This window comes from Corvus moneduloides, chromosome 30 (assembly GCF_009650955.1).
Source record: "Corvus moneduloides isolate bCorMon1 chromosome 30, bCorMon1.pri, whole genome shotgun sequence".
Lineage (NCBI taxonomy): Eukaryota > Metazoa > Chordata > Aves > Passeriformes > Corvidae > Corvus > Corvus moneduloides.
This window is the reverse complement of record NC_045505.1, coordinates 1876063-1895861: the sequence shown is the minus strand read 5'-3', so window position 1 is coordinate 1895861 and position 19799 is coordinate 1876063. Positions and strand designations below refer to the sequence as shown.

The window sequence follows — 19799 nt, the reverse complement described above, 5'->3', positions numbered from 1 at the left end:
AATGTCCTTTTAACCTCAGGGGTGACACTTGCAGTGTGGGCAGAGCCCAGGGCAGAGGGTTTGTGTCCCTCTGCCTCTCCAGGGTGGGATATTGGATGTGGATCCACCTCTCCCTGCTCCCGGCAGCGAGCCAAGCCCTCCCTGATCCCTGTGAAATTCAAAATCTGCTGCTCCACGGCAGAGCCAGAGTCAGGAAAGGCCAGACTCTCTCAGTGACATCGCAGACCTCCACAGCTCATCCTCTGCAATTCCCATCGAGCTGCCTCAGCTCGGAAGTAAAAAAGAAAAAAAAAATCCTCTTTTTTTATCTTCTTTTCTTCCCTTCTTTTTTTTTAATGCTCCCGATTTCATTTTAATCAGCCCAGGAGCTGAACACGATCTGGGTCCTCCTGCCCTCCCTGCACTACCAATTCCAGGCTGTGCTGAGGCTTTGGGAGGACGCTGGAGTCCTCTAGTGTTCCTTGGAATAATGGGAGGAGAGGCAGGGACAGATGAGCTGCGAGAAGGGAAGGGCAAATAGCAAAAAACAAGGGAGAAAAACAAAAAAAATTTAAAAAAAATGAAAATTCAGCATCCCTGGGGGCTGTGCCTTGATCCCATCTCTGGGTCTCTGGAGCTCTGCCCTGCCTGGTCAGGCACAGGGATGTGCCACTGTCACCCCCTGCAGTGACCTGGAGCCTGGGTGAGGAGCTCCTGGCTGTCCCCACGTCCCCGTGTCCCAGCCCCGCAGTGCCTCCCAGGTTTTCCCTGCTCATCCCAAAGTTCACAATTCCTCTCCCTGTTCCCCACACCGGCAGGAATTCACCACGCATCTGAACGCTGGAAATGAGATTTGCCCCCTCCCCTCCGCCCCTTTTTATGGCCAAGATTTGTGGCCGGGCAGGTCCCTGACACAGCCCCAGGGTCCCTGATGGAATTGCAGCAGCCTCCTGGACACTCGGGAGGTTTATTTGCAGCACCTTGTAAATCTCCTGGCTTTGGGCTGCCACAGGAGGATATTGCTCTGCTCGACCTACTCCAAGCCCAGGCCAAGGTTTTCCCAGGGAAAGGCAGAAGGAAAATGGAGCCTGAGCCCATTTTCCAGTGAGGTGTTAAACCCCAAATCTGATTTTTTTCCCAGTATTAGGGGTTTTATGTGGAAGAAATATCCTAGCTCCTGCTTTATTTTGCTCTTTCAAAGGGAGGTGACCCCGTCCCGCCTGGAATTTCCTCCTGGCACCTGTGGGTGCAGAGGGCTCTGGGTGCCCTCACCAGGTGTTTGAGAGCTCCCAAACTGTCCCCTGGGAGAGGAGCTCTGCCTGGACCTCGGGGGTTGTTTGGGGCAGAAAATCCAAAGCTCTGGAAGCCCCTGAACAAAGGGAGGAGGGGCTCTGCCTTCGTTTGCCCCTTTCAAATTCCCAAAACCACGGAGCCAGCAATGGGTTGTGATGGGCTCTGACTGATTTTAGTATCTCGGGGAGTAATAAAGAGCAGAGCAGGTGATTTAGATAAAAAATGCCCCCACAAGCCCAGCCCTGGGCCCTGCTGAGGGGATCCTGCTCCCCCTGGCAGGTGGGGAAGGGGCTGCTCAGGCTCGGGGCTCGATGGCCTGGGGGGAAATTAATTCCGGTTAACGAGGAATGGACGGTCTGGGAATGGAGGGTTGGGATGAAGGTTATGGCAGTGCTGCCCTCCTCGGGAAGCTGTGCTGCTTCCTGCTTGGAATTCGGGAGGATTCCACGGCCTGGAATTCAGGAGGATTCGAGGCTGCTTCTCCATGGGATGGGGCCAGCCAGGGTGTCGTTATCTCCCAGCTTTTAATTAGTTCTGTCCCAGTCCTCGCTCGCCTCTGCCAAAGGGGGAGGGGGGGTCTGATGGGAGCAGTGGGGTTCCATATTCCGTGCCCCAGGCTGGAAAGGGGAGTGTCCAGCCCATTCCTGAGGTGTCCCTGATCCCATCTGGGGCCAGCAGTGTTCCCACCCCAAACCAGCAGCATTCCCACCCCTCCTCTTGCCACCACCCCACACCCTGAGCTGTCCCTAACGCGCTTCTCCTCTCTCCTGTTCCCGGAGCAGAGAGCCCGAAGGAGAGCTCGGAGCCCACGGGCTCGCCCGCGCCGGTCATCCAGCACAGCTCCACCTCGGCCGCGCCCAACGGGCTCAGCGCGCGCTCAGCCGCCGAGGCCGTGGCCACCTCGGTGCTGGCCCAGATGGCCGGGCAAAGGACAGAGCTGGCCGTGCCCGTGGCCTCCCACGTCATCATGGCCCCACAGTCGCAGTCTGCCGGCAGATGATGGCCCCGGGGCCGAGGAGCGCCCGCTGCGGCCGCACGGACTGACCACGGCCCCGGCGCTGACCGGCGGGGGCCCGCCAGGATTTTTCCTTTTTTTTTTTTTGGGTTTTATTCTTTTTTTTTTTTTTTTTTTTTTTTTTTGAGTTAAGGGCAGCTCTGGCGCTTCCCCACTGCACAGTCCGTGGAGCTCTCGGGCCCTCGGCCCCCAGAGCCCCTGGAAAAGGCGGGTTCGGGGATCCGTGTGGTTAACACTAAAGCTCCGTGCGTGGGCACCGCTCCAGGCCTGGCCCTGTCCCCCTCGGCAGGAGGCTGTGACGCTCCGTGCTGTCCCCGTGCTGCTCCCAGTGCTCGTCCCCGCTCCCACCCCTGAATCGTTGCACCTTCACCAGGAGCCTCCCGGAGCTCTGAGGTCACAGGGATCGAGGTCTCCTCCCTCCCCGATCCCAGCGATGGAGTTTGGACACCATGGGAAGCGGGCAGCTCTGGATTTGTGCCCCGGTGGCCGGGACAAGGGGCAGCGTGGGGCTCTGGGGACAGAGTGACCCCGGGGCTGCTCCCGTGCCAGGGGCTGGGAAAGGTACGGCCTGGCCAGGGCTGCTCCCGCCTTCCCGACGGGAAAGGGGCTGCGAGTGGGCGCTGGGAGCCGGGATGGGGTGCGGGGCAGGGCCCAGCTGGCAGTGACACCGTGAGTCCCCAAACCCCCAAACCTGCCCGAGCAAACCCGGGATCACCTCCCGCTCAGGTGACCTCGATGACCTCAACAATGGTGGCCTTAAATCATGGAATTGTTGCCTGTTCCGAGGGGAGGGCACAGGGAATTGGGCCGGTGTTTGCCCGGGGTTTTGCCTCTCCCTCATGGCTCTGGCACTTCCCAGCTGGAGCAAACAAAGGATCCATGGAGCTCCCGGCTCCAGGGTCCGATCCCATCCTCCTCAGCGAGGAACTCTTGGAATCGGGTCCCTTTTCCTGCCGGGTGCACACTGGGCTCCCCTGTGTCCGTGTGTGCCTGCCCGAGGTGCCACGGTCGGAGCCAGCAGCTGGGAATTGGGAAAGGTTGTGCCTGGTTTTGGGATGGGGAAGGAATCTCGGCCTGCTCCATGGAGCTGCTCCAGCCCCTGGAATCCCTGCCCCTCCCAGGTCCCTCCTCAGCCAAGCCCTCCCCCCTCAGGTCGCACTTCGCCACTTTGGAGCCAGGCTGGTTTGTCCAGGTGATTTTGTTTGGCTTCTCCACGCTTGGAAGGTTCCCAGGGACAGCAAAACCCAAAGCGAAGGCTGAGCAGGAGGCTGGGATCCCGGCACAGACGGGAAAGTCCAGAGATTTGGGGTTTTTCCAGGGATGGCATCTGGCTTCTCCCCTCCCTCTTTAGCAGCTCTTCCTCAACTGGGATCAGGATCGGGATCGGGATTGGGATTGAGATTGGGGTGGGTTTGTGTTGCTGCTCCTGCACTCCCCTTTCTCCTCTTGCTCATCCCAGCTCCTCCCCGTGCTCGGGGTCACATCCGGCCTCGGGAACCTCTTGTTGGGATCCCACACATCCCCCAAATGTTGCTTTTCCTCCCTTAAAGCTGTTCCTGAAGCACAGTCCGTGGGTTCCCAGCTGTTTCCAGCATTCCCTATCCTGGCCCGGGCTGTGTTTCTGCTGCAGGACGTGGCCAGGAGGGTCCGGGTGAGGCACAGGGAGGGCTCAGGCTGGTTTGGGGGATCCTGGGAGGGTTTGCAGGAGGTGCAGGATCTTTGCCCTGTCCAGCGGCTCATCCCGTGGTGTGGTGTGAGCCCTGGCGTCCGTCAGGGGCCATCCCAGCGTTCGGCTCTGCAGGAAATCCCGAATCCCCGGGAAAAGTGCCGGTGGGAAGGGGAAGGGAAGGAGGAATTGAGCTCTGGGCTGGTTCCCCGTTTGCTGCAGGGTCTGGGGCAGCAGGGGAGGCCTCGCTGGGAGAACCAGGAGCGAGCGAAGGGTGGAGGGGCAGAAAATCCGGGATAGGTTTGGATGGAGGGCAGCACTTTCCTCAGCCTCTCGTTTTACCCTCGGGGCACTGACAGCGGCTGGGTTTTGTGTGACGGGGTTTTCCTGCCTCACTGCTCTTCCCGGGAACCCTCGTGGCCCCCTCGTCTCTCCGTTCCCATCCCTCCACATTTCCCACATCCCCATCGCCAGTGCCTTGAAAATCCTGCAAATCCGGGAAAAGACGGTGGGAACGCTGCAGACGTGGGCAGGGACAGGCAGGGAACGAGCTGAGTCCAGGTTCGGCTGTACCTGGATCTGTTGTTGCTTCACTCGCAGGGTTGGAGCTTCCCGTGCCCATTCCAGGTGTGTTTTACCCCAAAAGCAGCCACTTCCCACTTCGTGACCACCTTTGGGGCGAAAAACCCTGATTTCTGCTCCGTGGTGATTCCTCTCGCTTTTCCGATGTTTTCTCCCGCTTTTCCGAGGCTCCCGGGGGTGGCAGCCCCTGGCCCCGCTCGGCAGCGCCGGGCACCTGCACTTTGCTCTGCCAGCCCCGGTTCCCGGGATCCCAGCGGGTCCCGAGCCTTCCTCCCGTCCCTTCCTCAGTCCCGTCCGTGCCGGGTTCGGATCGCCGGGATCTCCCTCCCTGAAATCGGGGGAGATACAGGAGCTCCTCACAGGAGCTCTGCGGGCTTGAAGGGGCTCCTTTAGGGTCGGGTTGGGGGAACAGGGAGAGCGGGATCAGCTGGGTTTGGGGTTTATGGATTTTATCCGAACTGTAACTTTGAATAGGAACAAGTGGCTGCAAACCGGCTCCCGGGGAGCCCCGCGGTGGGGGAGCTCCTTCCCTCCTCCTCCTCCCTTTTCAGCCTCCAAACCCCTCAGGATGGGGCGGGGTGGGGAGGGTTAGTGCCGCTTTCCCGCCCCAGACTGCTCTTGTGTCCGGAATTCTTTGGCTCAGGTGGGAAATGTCATGTTGGGACTCGTGGACCCGTTCCTGCTCTGTTCGCCCCAGTCCCGCGCACACGGGGCCCCCAAAACGAGCCCGGGAGGTGCCGGAGGGATGCGGATCCTGGGCGTGCTCCCCACCCCCCCCAGCTGCTTTGTGCCACGAGCTTTGACGATCAATAATGGAAGAAGCCAAAAAAGGACCCCCCGAGTACCTGTGTAGTATCTATCAGTCCATATCGACGCCTATACGCACCCATGTATCGTAGATCGGCCGCCGCCGCGGGTCTGCCCCCACCCCCGCAGCCCCCGAGGGACCCCCAGCTCCGCCCGGGCTCCTGTGAGCCGGTCCTCACAGTCCCCGCGGGGGCCCGGGGCCGCGGGGGGCCCCGGGGGACACGTCCCAGCCTCCCCCAGCCCCCGGCCGTGTCATACCAAACATGTAACGTGCCTTTATTTATGCTGCAAATATAACATTAAAATATTACCCAGGAGCCGCTGGCTGCTGCCCTTTGCTTTGGGGGGGGGGGGGGGGGGGGCGGGGGGCGGGCTGGGGACAACCCCGGTGTCACTTTGTCCCACGGACACCCCTGGGTGTCCCCGGGGGTTCGCGGGGTGGGTGGCACCGGATGGAGGGGGGCACCGTCTGGACTCGGGACGGCGTGGGACTGTCACCCCTCCCGGGTGGCGCAGCGGACGAGCTGCTTGTGGGGACACCGCAGTGGCCTTGGGTCACGCACCCTCGGATGCGTTTTTTGGGGCGATTTCGGCTGGTTTGGGGTCGGGGGGAGCCGCGGCCGCGCCGTCGGTGCTGCAGGAGCGCGGAGCGGCCACCGGGCGGCGGCAGCGAGACGCGGCCGAGTGGGGAGGGGGCGCGGGGGTCCCGGGGGACCGAGGAGGGGTCCCTGGCTCAGGGGGTCCCGAGGAGGGGGGCTGGGGCAGGGAAGGGGTGCGGGTCTCGGGAGGTTCTGGGCAGGTCGGGGGGCGGGGAGGGGTCCCGGTCTCGAGGGGCCCTGGTTTCGGGAGGTCCCCGGTGCAGGCCGGGGGTCCCGGGGCCGGGCCGGGGATCCCGCTCCGCAGCGGTGCCGGTTGCGGGGCCCGGGTGGGGCGGGGGATGCGGGGCCTTCCCGTCCGTCCATCCGTCCGGCCGTCCCCGGGGGCTGCTGTCGCGGCTGCTAAATGTGTTTCATTAACGGCGGCGGGGCCGGGGCTGATCCCGCCGCCCCCCGCTCCCCCGGGACCCCCGGCCCGGCCCGGCCTGGCTATAAGAGGCGGCGGCGGCGGCGGGGCGGGGGCGATGGCGGGGGCGATGGCGGGGCGCCCGGTGCTGCTCCTGCTGCTGCTGCTGGCGGGGACCCCGCGCTCCGCCCGCGCCTGTCCCGGGACCCCCAGCTCGGCCCCGGTGAGCCCCGGCCCGGCCGCGCCGTCGGAACAGGGGGTTCGGTTTGTGGGGAGATGCTCGGGCTTGGGGTCGGGGGGTCGCACTCCGGTCCTCTCCCGCCGTGACCCCCGGTCCTCTCCCGCCTCAGGCCGCCGCCGCCGCTCCGGGGCCGCCCCCCGCCGCCGCCGCCGCCGCCCTGGGAGCGCTGCTCCGGTCCCTGCAGCGCCCCGGCCGCGCCCCCGGGCCCCCCCTGCAGCCGCAGAGGTGAGCGGGGATGGGGGTCCCGGGTGCTGTGGGGTCATCGAGGGATGGGGTCGGGGGATTTGGGGACACCAGGGGGACACAGGAGGTGGGGCGGGACGCGGGTGGTTTGGGGGTGCCTGTCAGTGGTGGGATGGGATCCCCGTTGTCCGTGCGTGTCCCTCAGCCCCTTCCATCCCTCCCTGTCTGTCCATTCCCATCCCATCCCACCCATCCCTGTCCATCTCATCTGTCCCCATCCTGTCCCCGCTGGGGATCAACGCTGCCCTGTCCCCCGGCAGGTCGGGCTGGGGGCCGCAGGGGGGGGCTCAGGCCCGGCTCAGCGCCCGCAGCTGGGACCCCCCGGTGGCCCCGTTCTGGACAATGGCGACTCCGCAGCGCTTTGGCCGCCGCCGCTGAGCGTCCGGCCCCGAGCCCGGCCCGGAGCCCATCCCGAGCCTGTCTGTGTGTCTGTCCGTCCGTCCGTCCCCCAATAAAGTGGTGCCCCCACCCCCAGCCCGTGCTCTGCTTTTGCTCCTGGGTGGGGGGGGATGTGGATCCTGCCCCTTTTCTGCTCCCCAGACCCCAAGCAGACGCCGACACGGGGAGTACAAACCCCCCCAGATTTATTCCTGGGGGGCCGATGGCACCTGGGGACTCCCCAGCATGGGGGGGGGCCAGGCCAGAGGGAGACCCGGGGCCCTGAGGTCCGTCTGTCCATCCAGCATCCAGGGCGGCCGCGGGTGGGGGCCGTGTCCAGAGGTCCGAGCATTGGTCAGCGAGTCCTGGGGCACATCCTGGTGCCCGGGCGGGGGGTCACTTGCCCCCGGCCATGATGCGCAGGTACTGCAGGGCGTTGCGGGCGGCCTGGGCGCGGGCGCCGTCGCGGGACGGGGCAGCCCCGTGGCACACCGTGGTCGGCTGCGTGGACAGCTCCACCAGGCACTGGTGCAGCCCGCTGAGGCTCAGGGCATCTGAGGGGCACAGCGGGGTCACCCCCACGCCCCACCGCACCCTGAGGGCGGGCTGGGGATCTGGGGGGTGCCCGGGGCGGGGCTGAGGGGTGCCCGGCGCTCACCGATGTCGAGGTAGCTGATGGCGAAGCTCTGCTCCTCCGAGAGCTCCTGCAGGAGGGCGCAGGCCCCCCCCGGCGCGGGGGCCCCCCCCCGGCTCCGCAGCTGGCCCAGCTTCTCGCCCGCCGAGTTCCGCAGCGAGTCCCAGGTGCAGCCGGGGGCGCGGCCCCGCAGCCCCTCCAGCCGGGGGCACGTCTGGGGAGGGGGCACGGGGCACTCGGGGTCCTGCCGAGCCCCTGGGGGACCGTCCCGACCCCCTCCGAGGCACGGGAATCCCCCCGGGAATATGGGAACAGCAGGACGCCCGCGGGGCCACGCTCAGCCGCTCACGGCCCCAAACCCAGAGGGTGCCCTCCCTACACCCCTGGAGAGGGGCACTCTGGGGTGACTCCGGGGTGGCTTTGGGGTGCCCGTGTCCCCCCCAGTGTCCCCAGTACCATGTTGAACTGGTCCTCCTCGCCCTCGGCCTCGCTGCCGTCCCGCGGCTCCATGGGGACGTTGTGGATCCGCACGAGCATCTTGGCGGCTGCGTTGCGCTTCGCCAGCTTCTTGGAGGTGCCGCTGCCTGCGGAGGGGGCTGGGGGTGAGCCGGGACCCCCCAAAACCCCCCCCAGTAGCCCCCGGGGGTCCCTTCCCCCCTCACCGATCTCCACGAATCTCTCCACGCGGCACGTCATGGTGAACTCCTTGCGGTGCGCCGGCCCCGACTCCTGCGTCACCGTGTACTCGGGCAGGCGCCAGCCCTTCTGCACCACCAGCTCCTGGGCACAGGGACAGCCCCACAACAGCCATCAGCGGCCCCACAAGGGGGGTAACGGGCCGCAAAATGGAGATAACTGGCCCAAAATGGGCATAACTGGCCCAAGATGGGGATAACCGGCCCCAAAAGGGCCATAACTGTCCCCAAAATAGTGATAACCAGCCCAAAGCAGGAATAACTGTCCCTTAAATGGGGATAACCGGCCCCAAAAGGGGAATAACTGTCCCTAAATGGGGATATTCAGCCCCAAAATGGGTAATGGGTCTGAAATGGGGATAACCGTCCTCAAAATGGAGGTAACTGACCCCAAAAGGAGGCAACTGACCCCAAAACAAGAATAACTGTCCCAAAAAGGAGGAAGAGACCCCAAAGGCCATTGTCCCCTCCCCCCCAAATAGGTGAGGTCACCTCCCCAAGGGCCATGTCCCCTCCTGGCCAGGTCATCACCCCAAAATGGGAACGGCTCCCAAACCAGGGAAGGGAGGGGGGTTGGTGTCCCCTTGTGTCCCCTCCCTGGGGTCACCCACCTGCAGAGCCCCCACAGGGTTACACTCGGACTGGGGGGGGGACACCGGCGTCTTCATCTCCAGGGGGGGGGCCCCTGCAGGGACACAGGGGTTGGGGACACTGCACGGCCCCCCTTGGGGGGCACAGAGGGGCCGAGGGGGATTTGGGGCGGGGACACGGTGGCCCCCCCTTACCTGGGCGAGGGGGGGGGGCGCGGCGGGGGCTGGGGGGGGCGCGGCGGGACCGGGCTCAGCCGGGGGCTCCGGGGGGAAAGGAGAGCTGGGGGGAGGGGGAGGCGTCAACAGCCGAGCACCCCCTCAGGCCTTATGGGGACCCCAGACCCCCCTGGGCACCCACAGACCCCCCCGCTACCTTCACCCACCCTGGGCACCCTCAGACCCGCCTTGGATAGCCCCAGACCCCTTGGGTGCCCCCAGCCCCCCCCAGGCACCCCCAAACCCACCTGAGCTCACCAGACCCCTCCCAAATCCCACGGGATCGCCAAGCCCCCTTTGGGTATCCCCAAACTCCTCTGAATGCCCCCCTCCCCTCCCAAACCTGAGTGCCCCCCACTCCTGGGTACCCCCAGCCCGCCCAGCACCCCCCAGATGCTCTTGGTGCCCCCCCCGGCCCCCCACCTGTGCTCCAGGGGCTCCAGCATGGCCCCCCCCCCTCTGAGCAGCCTCAGGGCCACCTCGGCCGCCTTGTGCTTCGCCGCCTTCTTGCTGGGACCCTGCCCTGGGGGACACCAGGGGGTCAGGAGACACCCAGGGGACACCCTGGGGACCCCTCCCCACCACCCACCTCCCACAGGCCCCAGGGACCCCCAGCAGCACCCAGGATTTTGGGGATCCCCCTCTGTGCCCCCCTCCTGCAGCATGGGGGGGACCCTTGGGGGTGACAAGGGGTTCCCAGTGTGGGGACGGGGCTTCGGGGTCCCACCGGTGCAGCCGATGTCCCCAAGGGGACACGGGGGACACGGGTGGCCCAGGCTGGTTGTGGGGGCTCCCCAAGGGGACGGGGGGTCCCCGGGGGCTCTGGGGTCCCACCGGTGCAGCTGATGTCCCCGAGGGTGACGCGGAAGGTGAAGTTGGGCTGGTGGGCCTGGCCCTCGGCCTTGAGCAGGTCGTAGCCGGGGGTCCGTCCTAAGCGTGTCCCATACTCCTGCAGGAGGCTGATGGGCGTCTTCCCGGGGCTGGCGGCCACCATCTGCTCCAGGCTGGGGACACGGGGACACGGCTGTCACCAACCCCGGCTCAGAGAGGACATGGCAACAGGGGTGGCACTGCCACGTCCTGCAGGGACATGGGGACAGGGGTGCCATCTGCTCCAGGCTGCGGACAGGGCTGTCCCCAGGGCTCAGAGGGGACACAGGGACACGGGTGGTAGTGCCACAGGGCATTAGGACAGGAGGATGGAGGTGGCTGGCACCACTGGGGACACAGGGACATGGGGACGGGGTGGCACTGCCATGGAGTGTGGGAACACAGGGTGGCATTGGTGTGTAACGTGGTGACACGGGGACAGGGATGGAGCCCCCGCACCGCGTGGGGACAGCGGTGGCAGTGCCACACAGCGTGGGGACCCGGGGACAGCGGTGGCAGTGCCACCTGGGGACACGAGTGGCACCGCCGGGGATACGGACACAGGGATGCCACCGCCGCACCCCACAGGGACACCCCTGTCCCCCCTCCCCCGCCGCCACACGGGGACAACCCCGCGTCCCCCCCGCCCCCTCCCCCGCCCCCGCGCCGAGGCCCGGCCTAGGCCGCCCCCTCCCCCTGCCCACCGCCGCCGCGGCGCGGAGGGGGGGCTGTGGCGGTGCCAGGGGAGCCCCGGGGAGCCCCGGGCGGTGCCGGGGGGCGCCGGGGGGCGCCGGGGGTCCCGGTACCTGGGGAAGGCGCCGCCGCTCCGCCGGGCCCCGCCCGCCCCCTCCTCGCTCATCCCCGCCGCTCCGGCCGCCGCCCGCGCCGCCAGGGGGCGCGCGGCATCACGGGAGCGCCGCGCCGCGCGGCGGGTTCCGGGACGTGTAGTCCGCCGAGCGCCGCCCGCAGCGCGCGCAGCCGCCGTTGCGTGCCCCCGGCGGACTACACTTCCCACAAACCCCCGCGCGGAAGGGGGGGCGGGAGCGTGGAGGAGGCGGGAAGCGGGGTCACGTGGTGCTGGAGGGACGAGGGGGGTCCTGCCTCAGTTTCCCCCCGATGGGGGGTTAGGGGACAATGGGGACAATGGGGACAATGGGGACAATGGGGCAGAGGTGGCACTGGTCAGAGTGGGAGCGCTGAGATCGCACCGGGAGCACTGGGGACAGAGGGACACCTGTACTGGGAGCGCTGGGATGAGACTGGGAGCGCTGGGACGTATGGGACACCCGCACTGGGATTGCACTGGGATTGCACTGGGAGCACTGCAGACAGCGGGACACCCATACTGGGAGCAGTGGGATCGCACCGGTGCCCCGTGTGCTGCTCGGCCGGGCGGTGCCGGCGGGGTCATGGGGGCACCGGTGGGGCCGGTCCTGGAGGTGCCGGTGCTGATGCCGGAGGGTCCCGGTCCGGTGCCGATCCGGGAAGGGGTCCCGGTGCTGGTGCCGGAGGGGCCCCGGTGCCTGTGCCGGTCTCTCCAGTACCGGGGGTGGTCCCAGTGCAGGATCGGGATCCCGGTACGGAACCGGGGGGGTCCCCGTGCCTGTGCCGGCCTCTCCCGGTGCCAGAGGGGTCCCGGTGCCGTATCGGGGTCCCGGTGCCGGTGCCGGTCCCTGCCGGTGCCGTGAAGGGGGGGGGGGGGGGGTCCTGATGCAGTATCGGGGTCCCGGTGCAGTTTCGGGGTCCCGGAGCACTGTCGGGGGGGTTCCGGCTGCCGGTGCCGGTCTCTCCCGGTGCCGAGGAGGGTCCCGATGTAGTATTTGGGTCCCGGTGCTGTTTCGGGGTTCCGGTGCAATTTCAGGGGGGCTCCCGGTGCCGGGGAGGGTCCCCGCACGGTACCGGGGTCCCGGTGCAGTGTCTGGGTCCCGCTGCGGTACCGGGGGGGGTCCCGGTGCATTTTCGGGGTCCCGGTGCGCTGTAAGGGGGGGTCCCCGGTGCCGGTCTCTCCCGGTGCCGGGGGAGGGGTTCCGATGCAGTATCTGGGTCCCGGTCCCGGTCTCTCCGGTGCGGGGGTTCTCGGTGCAGTTTCGGGGTCCCGGTGCGGTATCGGGGGGGATCCCGGTGCAGTATCGGGGTCCCGGAGCGCTGCCGGGGGGGCTCCCGGTGCCCGTGTCGGTCTCTCCGGTGCGCGGGGCGGGGCCGGGGCGGGGCCGTTCCCGCCGGGCGGGGCCGTTCTCGCCGCTCGCCCCGACCGCGGCCCCGGCCCCGGTACCGGCCCCGCCCGCCGGGCCCAGCCCCACCAGCACCGGCACCGCCGGGACCCCCGGCACCGGAACCCCCCCGGAACCCCCCCGGCATCACCCGCATCCCCGGGCGAGGGGCCCGGAGCCCCCTCAGGTACCGGCACCGGCGCGGGGAGGCCGAGGCGGGGGGGGGATGCACCGGGATGGGGATGAGGGCGGGGGCAGGACCGGGGATGCGCCGGGATGGGGAGGGGGTAGCGGGGCTGCGGCGGGGGATGGGGGGGCTCACGGCCCCCCCCCTCCATCGCCGGGTCCCCCCGAGGCCCGGGGGGCCGCGCCCTCCCCTCCCCCCCCTCGGACGCGGGGTCCCCGCGGGGGGGCGAGGGGGGGAGGGGAGGGGACACGAGCGGCCCCTTGCACACGCGCGTGCACGGCCGTGACCCCCCCGCAGCCGTGCCCGCACCCCGGGCACGCGCTCGTGACCTCTTGCACACGCGCGTGCAAGCGGCGGCAGGTGCGTGTGGCGTGTCCGTCCGTGCGCGTGTCCGTGCGCGTGTCCGTGCGCGTGTCCGTGTGTCCCCCCCCCCCCCCAGTGTGTCCCTGTGTCCCCCCATGTGTGCGACACCCCCCCCCCTTGCACGCGCGCGCCCCTCCCGTGGGTGCGGACCGCCCCCCTGTGCACGCGCGTATGCCCCCCCCCCCCCCCGCGCCTCTGCGCCTCCCTCCCCCCGTCACGCAACGTCCCCCGCACCCTCCCTATGTCGCGACAGGGCGCCTTGTCCCGACATGACGCGCCGGCGGGGGCGCTGTGTCGCCCCCGCTCCCCTCCTCCAGCACTGCGCTGTCGCGACACGGGGCCCGCGCTGTCGCATGTCGCAAATGTCACCTCCGTCCCCCCTTTGTCCCAAGCCCCCCCCGGGTCGCTGCTCCCCCGCTCCTGCCTCAGTTTCCCTGGGGGAGGGGAGGGGGGGAGTCTCCATCCCTTACCGGGATGACGTCACCGTGTGACGTGATGTCACCACGGGGGGACACACGCGACACCTGGAGGGGCGGGTCGTGCCCCCCTCCCCCGCGGGTCCCTCGGGGTGACGTTAAGCCCCTCCCCCGCCCCCCCCGTGACTCACCCCCCCCAATTTTAGTGATGACATCATCGCCGGGCGCGCTGTTGCCATGGTGACTATCCCCCCCCCCGGGGACCCCTCGTGCCTCAGTTTACCCTGACACGTTTGCGCGTGGCCGTGCGGGGCCTGGCACACGCGCAGGAGGGATTTGCACACTCGTGGGCACTCTGGGGGCACCCGGGGGGAGGGGGCGAGGGTGCGGGGGGGGCTCACCCGTGTGCAAAGGGGTCACACCCGTGTCCGGGGGTGCCGGAGGGTGCTGGGGGTCACCCCCAAGTCCGGGGGTGCCCGAGGGCCCCGCTGACCGCTCGCCCCGCAGAGCTGTGGCCATGGCCTGCCTGCACGAGACCCGCACGCCGTCCCCCTCGCTGGCGCTGCCGTCGGACGGGACCCCCGAGCAGGAGCTGACCCCCACCCAGTGCGTCCTGCGCGATGTCCTGCCCGCCCCCAGCGCCCCCCCCCGAGGCCTGGCCCCGCCGGGGGGGGGCCCGGCCCCCAGAGCTCGGCCCCGAGGCCGCGGGGCCGCTGGCGGCCGATGCCGCCCACCTGCGCTGCCAGGCCGGGGGGGGGTTCCTGGAGGGGCTCTTCGGGTGCCTGAAGCCCGTGTGGACCATGATCGGCAAAGCCTACGCGGCCGAGCACAAACACCCCCCCGAGGGTGAGCGGGGGGACGGGGAGAGGGGGAAACAGGGGGCGAGTGGGGCAGAGAATGGGCTGAAGGGGGCAGAGAATGGGGTGAGGGGGTAAAGAAGGGGGTGAAGGGCAAAGGAGGGGGCAAGGGAGCAAAAGGGAGTGAAGGGGGCAAAGGGCGATGCTTGTGGGGGGTACCATGGAGATGGGGGTGTTCTGGGGGTGCTGGGGTTGCTGGGGGGTGCCGGTGCCATGTCCATGGGTGCCCGCAGACCCCTGGGAGGTGCCGTTCGAGGAGATCCTGGACCTGCAGTGGGTGGGCAGCGGGGCGCAGGGCGCCGTGTTCCTGGGCCGCTTCCACGGCGAGGAGGTGGCCGTGAAGAAGGTGCGGGACCTCAAGGAGACCGACATCAAACACCTGCGCAAGCTCAAGCACCCCAACATCATCACCTTCAAGTGAGCAGGGGGCTGCTGGCACCGGCGGGGGCACAGGGACACCGCGGGCACAGGGACACCGCGGGCATGGGGCATGGACACGGTGTGGGGCATGGAACATGCTGGAACATGGACATGGCAGGGGGCATGGACGATGCTAGAACATGGATGGGGGCATGGAGCATGCTGGAACATGGACACAGCATGGGCATGGACACAGCATGGGCCTGGCATGGGCACGGACACAGCATGGGCATGGACACGCCACGGGCATGGCGACCCCCAGCATGGCACGGACCAAGGTGGGCAGGACACAGCGAGGACTCCGGGCATGGACACGCCGAGGGCTCGGGGCACCCTGGGGGTGTCCTGGAGGCAGCGATGGCCCCGGCGGGTGCTGAGGTGCCGCTGTGCCCGCAGGGGCGTGTGCACCCAGGCCCCCTGTTACTGCATCATCATGGAGTTCTGCGCCCAGGGGCAGCTCTATGAGGTGCTGCGCGCCGGCCGCAAGGTCACGCCCTCGCTGCTGGTCGACTGGTCCATGGGCATCGCCGGCGGCATGAACTACCTGCACCTGCACAAGATCATCCACCGGGACCTCAAGTCGCCCAAGTGAGCCGGGGACGGGGCTCGGAGCACCCCTTGGTGCCCCGGGCGTGGGGATGTGCGTGGGGTGGGTGCCTGAGCGCGGCGGTGCTGTGCCAGGACGGTGGCGTGTCCTCGGTGGTGCCGTGCCCCTGCCGGTGCTGTGCCCGTGGTGCTGTGTGTCCGTGAGTTGTGTGACCGTGGCAGTGCCACACCTGGTGGCTTCATGCCTGTGGCAGTGCCGTGCTCATGGTGGTGGCCGAGCTGTGCACGTGGTCCCCTCAACAGGACCATACTCATGGCATTGCATGTCCGTGGCAGGGCCATGCCCATGTTGGTGTCCCACGCCGGTGCCATGTCCATGTCAGTGTTGTCCCCTGCCCTGTCTGTGTGGTGTTGTCCCACGTGGGTGAAACGTCCGTGTCAGTGCCCTGTCCGTGTGGCTGTTGTCCCCTGCCCTGTCCATGTCCACGTTGTCCCCGCCGGTGCCGTGCTGTGACCCGATGGTGCTCGCAGCAGTTGCATGCCCGTGGCGGTGCCGTGCCCGTGCCGGTGGCGTGTCATTGGCGTGGCGCTGAGCGCGTGTCCCCAGCATGCTCATCACCTACGACGATGTGGTGAAGATCTCGGACTTCGGCACCTCCAAGGAACTCATCGACAAGAGCACCAAGATGTCCTTTGCTGGCACCGTGGCCTGGATGGCCCCCGAGGTCATCCGCAACGAGCCTGTGTCTGAGAAGGTGGACATCTGGTGAGGCCACAGGGACATCGGGGACACTGGGCAGCTGTGGTGGCACTGCAGACCAGCAGCAGCAGGCTATGGGGACAGGAGACGTTGTGGGGACACCAGGGATACTGGGAGTGACACTGGGACTGGGGGACATCAGGGACCCCAGGAGCGGGGGACACTGGGGACACCGGAGCGGGGAGGGTGAGGGGACAGCAGGAGGCCACAGGGGTGCCCCGCCGTGGGTGATGGGGGCTGCGGGTGCCCGTAGGTCCTTCGGGGTGGTGCTGTGGGAGCTGCTGACGGGCGAGATCCCCTACAAGGACGTGGACTCGTCGGCCATAATCTGGGGCGTGGGCAGCAACAGCCTCCACCTGCCCGTCCCCTCCAGCTGCCCCGACGGCTTCAAGGTGCTGCTGCGCCAGTGCTGGTGAGTGCCCGCGGGGACACCCCAAGGGACACCCTGGGGACACACCGTGGGCACCCCCCACCATGGGGGGTGCTGTGGGACCAGCACGAGGGACCTCCCCCTGTGGGCAGGGCAGGGGGGACCCCTGGTTGTAGCCCTGGTGCCCCCCGTGTGTCCTGTGCACCCTTCTCTGGCCTGGTCCCCAAAGCCCTCAGGACCCCCCAGCACTTCCAGACCCCCCCCCAGCACCCCCAGGACTCCCCCAACCCCTCCCAGTTCCCCCCAGCCTGCCCTCAGTGCTGTGTCCTTTCTCCCAGGAACAGCAAACCCCGGAACCGGCCGTCCTTCCGCCAGATCCTGCTGCACCTCGACATCGCCTCGGCTGATGTACTCTCCACCCCCCAGGAGACCTACTTCAAATCCCAGGTACCCAGATCCCAGCATCCCAGGATCCCATTTTTCCAGCACCACAGGGCCCCAGCACCCAGTGCCTGCAGTGGGCAGTAGCCCAGTGCCCAGTACCGCTGGTGCCCTGGATGCCCAGGCTGACCGATGCCTGTGCTGGCCGGAGCCCGGTGGCAGTGGCAGCGCTGTCCCTGTGCCGCAGGCCGAGTGGCGAGAGGAGGTGAAGCTGCACTTCGAGAAGATCAAGTCGGAAGGGACGTGTCTGCACCGGCTGGAGGAGGAGCTGATCAACCGCCGGCGCGAGGAGCTGCGGTGGGGCCCTGCTGGGGGGCACTGGGAGCACTGGGAAGGGACAGGGGGAACCAGGGGAGAGGGCACCAGGGGGTGGTGGGGCACAGGGAGGGTCTCTGTCCCTGGTGCGGGGCCGTGGGTGCCTGTCCCTGTTCCTGGCGGGTGCCGTGGGTGTCCCCGGGCTCCGTGTTCGACGCCACGTGTGTTGCCGGCGCCAGGCACGCGCTGGACATCCGGGAGCACTACGAGCGGAAGCTGGAGCGGGCCAACAACCTCTACATGGAGCTCAGCGCGCTCATGCTGCAGCTGGAGCTCAAGGAGAAGGAGCTGCTCAGGTGGGTGGGCAGCACCCCCAAGTAACACCCCCAAAAGCACCCAGACGGCACCCCCAGCACCCTGTGTGCCCATCCCATGGCCACCCCTGGCCATGGCCAGCCCTTTGTCCACCCCATGGTCATCCCTTACCCCGTGGCCACTCCCCCCCGGCCATGGCCGCTTGCCCCCGGCCATGGGCACCCGCCAGGCCCCGCTTGGCACGGGCAGGGTGCGGGTGCCCACGCGTGGCCCGTGGCAGGCGGGAGCAGGCACTGGAGAAGCGCTACCCCGGGCTCTTCAAGCCGCGGGTGCCGCGGGGGCTCCTGCACGGCAACGCTGTCGAGACCCTCATCAAGAAACGCAACGTCCCCCAGAAGCTCTCGCCCCATGGCAAGCGGTGAGCGGGGGCTGGGATCCCTCGGGGGGGTCACCTTGGGGCGTTTGGGGTGGGGCACATGGGGGGAAAATGGGAGTGCTGGTGATTTGGGTTGCGGGGGGGCACGGATGTGTGGGTCCAGCACAGTGGGGCGGTCTGGGGACCTGAATTTGGGGTCCTTTAGAGCCCTGGGGGCATCTGGGTTCCTGGGGGCGGGGAGAAAATATCTGGGTGTGCAGATGTTTGGGGACCTCGGGGTGGGAGTCCGGGGTCCTTTGGGGGAGTTTTGGGGCTGCAGACGCCGGTGTCCCTTGGAGGGAGGGTGGTTCTTTGGGGCCGTGGATATTCCAGGGGTCCCGGTGCCTGGATCCCCACCCACAGCCCTTCCCCGTGTCCCTCCGTGTCCAGCCCCGACATCCTAAAGCCGGAGGTGCTGCTGCCCAAGCTGGACGCGGCCATGGCGCAGGTGGCCCTGCCGGGGTGTCCCAAGGGGCCCCCGTCCCCCGGGCGCAGCCGCCGGGCCAAGGGCCGCCACCGCAAAGCGGGACCCCGGGGGGGCTGCGGGGAGCCGGGACCCGAGGCCGGAACCCCCCGGGGTCCCCCTGCCACCGCCGCCAGCCCCGACATCCTCGGGGGCACCCTGGAGGCCGCGGGTGCCCCCCCGGCCACGGTACCTGATGCGGGACCCGAGGGGGCAACGGGCACCCAAGGGTCCCCCCCGCCGCAGCCCCCCACTCCCGGGGAGCCTGAACGGGAGAGCGGGGCCGGCCGGGGGGGGAAAGGGGGGGCCGGGCAGCACCTCACCCCCGCGGCTCTGCTGTACCGGGCGGCCGTCACCCGCGGGCAGGTGAGACCCCCAGACCCCCGGCGCCACCCCCAGACCCCCGGCGCCTTTTGGGGGGGGGGGGGGGGGGGGCGAGGACACGGGGAGACCCCGGGGCCACCCCAGAAGTGGGAGAGGGGATGGATTCCTTCCGGGGAGGGGTTCAGGGAGGGGGCTCAGGACTCCTGGGTCCCTCGCGGGGTGAGGGGGGGGGGTCAGGGCCGAGGGTCCCTCGCGAGGGGCATCAGGAGGACCCCAACACCCCCTGCCCTCTACCCCCAGAAACGGGGGGTCTCGTCGGAGGAGGAGGAGGGTGAAGTGGACAGCGAGGTGGAGCTGCCGCTGCGGCAGAGGTGGGTACTGACCCCTCCATGGGTGCCTGGGGACACCTGGGAGGGGTCCAGGTGTGCTCGGACCCCCGTGTCCTCACCCCCTGCCCCCCTCGCCCCCTGCCCAGGTGGCCCCCGGGGATGAGCAAGCGCCAGTCGCTGTCGACCTTCAGCTCGGAGAACTTCTCGGACGGGGACGGCGACGAGGGCCACACGAGCGAGCCGTCGCACAGTGCCACCCCCGACGTGGGCAGCACCAACACGGACGAGCGTCCCGATGACCGCTCCGAGGACCTGCTGTCCCAGGGCTCTGAGATCCCGCTGGACGCGGCCCCACCCGAGGGGCCCGGCCGCCGGCACGGGGGACTCAGCCCCACCAAGGTGATGCCCCCACGCAGGGGCAGTCACTGCAGGGTGGGGGTCCCCATGTCCCCCCAGCTTGGGCTGGCAAAGGAAACGGGGTCCCCAGGGATCTCCCAGGGATGGTCACGGTGGGGGTCTCTGATGGGGTTGGCCAAGGGAAGGGGGTGCCCAGGTCCCCCCAGATTAAGGGTGGCAGGGGATGTTTCACCCCCATTTGTGTCCCCCCAGGTCTCCGAGGACTCGGACTGTGACAGTGCAGAGCTCGACCACTCAGGCAGCGGCGAGGGGCCCCCCCCGGCCCACAGCCCCCCCGGGCCTGTGACCTGTGTGCCCCCCACACCCCCCCTGCACCCCCTCACTTGTACAGCCCCAAATATTTATATAAATATCTATCGCTCTCTACTGCTGCTGCTGGCTCGGGGCAAGGGGGGAAAGGGGAGGGGGGCAGCGCCCTTCGGGGTTGATGTAGGTCCTACTGCAACCACCCCAGCGGGCAGAAGGGACCTCACCCCCTCATTCAGAGCAGGGGATAATGG

The 19799-nt window shown here is 68.4% G+C and overlaps 4 protein-coding genes across 6 annotated transcripts in view; 3 read left to right on the top strand and 1 right to left on the bottom strand.

The window, feature by feature from the left end:
• The window catches only part of ATF7 (activating transcription factor 7), a 47847-nt gene extending 42188 nt beyond the window's left edge, over positions 1–5659 (top strand). Inside the window, exon 12 of one of the 3 annotated variants that reach the window (XM_032093854.1) lies at positions 2055–5659. In XM_032093854.1, coding sequence (XP_031949745.1) covers positions 2055–2272 — 218 coding nt within the window. In that variant the 3' untranslated portion in view covers positions 2273–5659. Of the gene's footprint in view, positions 1–19 lie in introns of all 3 variants that reach the window. The other 2 variants (XM_032093856.1, XM_032093855.1) reach the window with 2 other exon arrangements.
• An 806-nt stretch (positions 5660–6465) lies between these two features.
• Positions 6466–7302, top strand: LOC116436610. The gene is made up of 2 exons (XM_032093832.1): positions 6466–6694; positions 6803–7302. Exons 1-2 carry the CDS (start codon positions 6475–6477, stop codon positions 7204–7206), a joined length of 624 nt encoding a protein of 207 aa, XP_031949723.1. The 5' UTR covers positions 6466–6474; the 3' UTR covers positions 7207–7302.
• Positions 7303–7395: 93 nt separating this feature from the next.
• On the bottom strand, positions 7396–11085 carry TARBP2 (TARBP2 subunit of RISC loading complex). The gene is made up of 9 exons (XM_032093857.1): positions 11018–11085; positions 10176–10345; positions 9765–9864; positions 9305–9405; positions 9147–9220; positions 8503–8620; positions 8297–8424; positions 7865–8054; positions 7396–7760 (listed from the first exon to the last, which is right to left on the bottom strand). Exons 1-9 carry the CDS (start codon positions 11068–11070, stop codon positions 7603–7605), a joined length of 1092 nt encoding a protein of 363 aa, XP_031949748.1. The 5' UTR covers positions 11071–11085; the 3' UTR covers positions 7396–7602.
• Positions 11086–12513: 1428 nt separating this feature from the next.
• On the top strand, positions 12514–19665 carry MAP3K12 (mitogen-activated protein kinase kinase kinase 12). Its single transcript, XM_032093853.1, is given in 16 exon segments — positions 12514–12608; positions 13895–14030; positions 14032–14233; positions 14478–14661; positions 15061–15252; positions 15818–15976; positions 16224–16382; positions 16679–16787; positions 16969–17078; positions 17276–17392; positions 17632–17769; positions 18157–18595; positions 18854–18924; positions 19029–19281; positions 19492–19548; positions 19550–19665. Coding segments are annotated over 15 exon segments (2352 nt in total). The 5' UTR covers positions 12514–12608; positions 13895–13904; the 3' UTR covers positions 19586–19665.
• Positions 19666–19799: the final 134 nt, after the last annotated feature.

Bases quoted from the DNA above. Each gene is read 5' to 3' on its own strand.
- LOC116436610 (XM_032093832.1), top strand. From the start codon at position 6,475: ATGGCGGGGCGCCCGGTGCTGCTCCTGCTGCTGCTGCTGGCGGGGACC. The intron at 6,695-6,802 runs GCCGCCGCCGCC...CCCCCCCTGCAG, and splicing joins CCGGTCCTCTCCCGCCTCAG to CCGCAGAGGTGAGCGGGGAT.
- TARBP2 (XM_032093857.1), bottom strand. From the start codon at position 11,070: ATGAGCGAGGAGGGGGCGGGCGGGGCCCGGCGGAGCGGCGGCGCCTTC. The intron at 8,425-8,502 runs GTGAGGGGGGAA...CCCCCTCCGCAG, and splicing joins GGAGAGATTCGTGGAGATCG to GCAGCGGCACCTCCAAGAAG. The intron at 7,761-7,864 runs GTGAGCGCCGGG...TGTGCCCCTCAG, and splicing joins CATCAGCTACCTCGACATCG to ATGCCCTGAGCCTCAGCGGG.